General features: G+C 50.8%; 1 protein-coding gene across 1 annotated transcript; it reads left to right on the forward strand.

Moving 5' to 3' along the window:
• Window positions 1-966: 966 nt before the first annotated feature.
• On the forward strand, window positions 967-1,872 carry LOC308511456 (OTU domain-containing protein 6A-like; the record flags this gene model as incomplete). The annotated part of the gene is made up of 1 exon (XM_081081494.1): window positions 967-1,872. The coding sequence occupies one exon, from the start codon at window positions 967-969 to the stop codon at window positions 1,870-1,872; it is 906 nt and encodes a 301-aa protein (XP_080937620.1).
• Between the last annotated feature and the right edge of the window lie 1,466 nt (window positions 1,873-3,338).

The raw sequence follows: 3,338 nt of genomic DNA on the forward strand, positions 1-3,338 counted from the left end.
TCTTCATTTGTCCCAAGGGGGAGGTTGTCTCAAGGGCCTTCCAGTTTGGGAATTCAAGATACAGATGGGCAGGGTGGGACAAGATGAGAACATATTTGAAAGAGCTTAGGGCTCTAACATTTTTAATTTTAAAAGTTTAGAACTTTTAGAGACTCAAGAACAAACGTAGAGAAGTGCTTCCTGGGCATTCAAGAGAGCCCATTGTGGAAGGTGGGAAAGAAGTTTAGGGAAGGTACATTCAGTTGGTACAAACCAAGAGGTCTGCCTAGTTGTAGTGAATGACTCTAAGGACAGTGGTTGTGGCCTTTTAACAGTGAGATGAGACAGGGCGGATTTGAGACCTAAACTGAAAGGACTCTCTGCTCCCAGGAATGTAAGGAAATGTCTCTGTTCTAATACACAAAACTAAGGGTTCTCTGGTCAAGAGACCTGAAAAACTGGAAGAAGCCACAATGCCTCCCGGACAAGTCCAGTGTCAGAGCACATTCAGCTGTTGGTATAACATTTGTTGTAATTCTCACACACGACCAGTGTCTGCATTGTGTTCAGGCTTGGAAATGAAGTAGTAAGAGTCCGTGAAAAATTCTACAAGCCCAGTTGCTGCGCGAGACCTGCAAAGGCGGAACCCTGCACATAACCTGCAAAGGCTGGATTACAGGCCTAGTTTCAAACCAAGCTCTGAACCGGAAACACCTGTTGCTATGGTGTCTAATAGGGGCATGTCTAGGGTCTCCCAGCAGCCAATCCCAGTGCCAGGCGTCTTGGGGCGTGGCCATGTTGAGACAGTGGCCAATGGCAGCGCGGGCCATGAATAGTGGGCGGGCAACCAGGGTCTTAAACGAACAGAGCAGCCCGCCAGTGGAGGCTGAGATCAGCTACCTGTTAGACGGTTTGAGCAGTTGGACTGAACTGTAGCGGGTCCTCTCGCTGCCACCAAACTTCGGTTCTCGCCAGCCGTTAAACACGATGGAAGATCTGCAGCTTGAGTATCAGCGGCTGAAGCGTCGCCACCTCCGCGAGAACAAAGAGCTGCAGGACCGCATCCAGGCCATGAAGAACTCGGTCCCTAAGAACGACAAGAAGAAACGAAAGCAGTTGCTCCTTGACGTGGCCCGCCTTGAGGCCGAAATGGAGCAGAGACAACAGCGGGAACTGGAGAAGTACACAGAGCTTACCCCTGCTAGCAGCAGTCTCGATTCCGTCAGTGAGGGTCTGGCCAAGATGAATCTTGAGAACTGTCCTCCTTGCCTCTCGAGGGCCCAGAGAAGGCGCGAAAGAAGGGCGGCGCTCCAGAGAGAGCGCCAGAAGATGGCGGCGGCGGCCGCCGAGGTGGGGTACCTGGCCAGCTGTCGCCGCGACGAGGAGGAGAAGCTAGCGGTCATCCTGGAGGCCAAGAACCTGGAGATGAAGGAGATCCCGGCCGACAGCCACTGCATGTACCGCGCCATCCAAGACCAGCTGTGGTTCTCCGTGACCGTGGAGAGCCTGCGGGGCCGCACCGCCAACTACATGCGGAAGCACGCCGACGAATTCCTGCCCTTCTTCAGCGACCCCGAAACCGGCCATGTCTACACCCGCGACGACTTCTTCAACTACTGCGACAACATCGTGCACAACGCACCGTGGGGAGGCCAACTCGAGCTGAGGGCCCTGTCGCACGTCCTGCAGTGCCCCATCGAGGTGATCCAGACGGAGTCGCCCGTCCTCCTCATCGGGGAGGAGTACACCAAGAAGCCGCTCACCCTCGTCTACAGGCGCTACACCTCCAGCTTTGGCGGGGAGCACTACGACTCGGTGATGCCGGCCCAAGCCCAAGCCCAAGCCCAAGCCCAAGCCGGCGCGGTGGGGGGCGTCGCCTCGTGGTTCTTGTAGGCCGCCGCCGCCGCTGGTGCCGCCGCCGCTGGTGCCGCCGCCGCCGCCGCGTCCCCTCAGTAGGCTCTGTTGTTCCCTTTGCCTTGCTGCTCTGGTTTTTCTTTTCTTCGTCTTATTCAAAATTTAACAGCCCCGCGCGCCGCTTTTCCACCTGGTCGTTCTTCCTCCTCCCCCTTTCCGTCTTTGCCTCTTTCGCACGGTGGGGGGCAGGGACGCGGAACAGGGAAGGGATCTGTATTGCACCGCTTGAGGGGCGTCAGTTTGAAAGTCCCAAACGCATCTTGCCCTTCAGGGGTTTTGCCTCCCTGGCCGATGAGAATTGGTTATGTTACAAATAATGTGGGGGTTAAAATGGAAACTGGGTTTGATGGCATTCTTAACTTGGGGAAAAATCAGCTTAGCTCAGCATCTTCAGATTGTCCATGAATATATTGGATTACTTAGATACACTTGGCGTTTATGTACTCGAAATGCCTTGTGAATGCCTTTTGCCTAGTTCTTGGTGGGGGGAGGGATTGTTTCGTGGGCTCTTTGGGGTTTCTTTTTTTCTAACTACTGTACATGTTGAAATAATTAATCACCTATCTCTTTCCTCCAGCTGTAAGTTACAATAATATTGAAGTGCTTCAGGTTCTCTACATATGGTATTACCATTCACTACTGACTTTTGAGATCAGCTCCTTTAAGAATACTTCTATGAACTCCCTGGAGAGGCTTCCCTCCTGGGTGTTTCTGTCATAGCCTGTGTGTATCACCATAACATGTGTTGTCTCTCTCCCTCACCTAGTTGGTAGAGCCTTTGGAACAGGGTATGTGTATTTATATCCCAGCAGCTAGCCCATAATAGGTCCTCAATAAATATTTAGTTGACTCAAATGCCTCCTGCTTGCTTATGGCATATCAAGTCTGCACTCTTCTGGCTGACTGTATGTACATCCTCCCTAAGATAAGGCAGCCTACTGATTCAATCTTGCTTCTTTTTACTTATTAGCACAAGTCTGTTACATGTCCATTTCCTCTTTTGTTCTTCAGTAGGTCTTTCATTTCCCCCTCTTTTGTAATATAGCTTAGTGGTTGGGCTCTGGAAATTAGATTCAATGGAGCTGGGTTCAAATCCCAGTATAAGGGAAGACTGTTAGACCAGTTACTTTAACCTCTCTGAGCCACAATTTCTCATCTGTAAAACAAGGGCATATATAACAACACCTATTCCTATGGCAGTTGTGAGGATTGAGAAAATGCATGTAAAGTATGTAGACTAGTCTCCTGCCAGGAAGTGAGTACTCAGAGAAGGCTAGGTATTATTATGCAACATTATTCATTTAACATTGAGTCCCTACCTAACAGGTGTCACATGCTGTGCTGAGGTAAATAAAGACATATAAGGCACTCTCCTTGGCCTCAAGCAGTTCTCAGTCTAGTGCAGTGGTTCTCAACCTTCCTAATGCCTCGACCCTTTAATACAG

Source organism: Myotis nattereri, assembly GCF_964212035.1.
Source record: "Myotis nattereri genome assembly, chromosome: X".
Classification (NCBI taxonomy): Eukaryota; Metazoa; Chordata; class Mammalia; order Chiroptera; family Vespertilionidae; genus Myotis; species Myotis nattereri.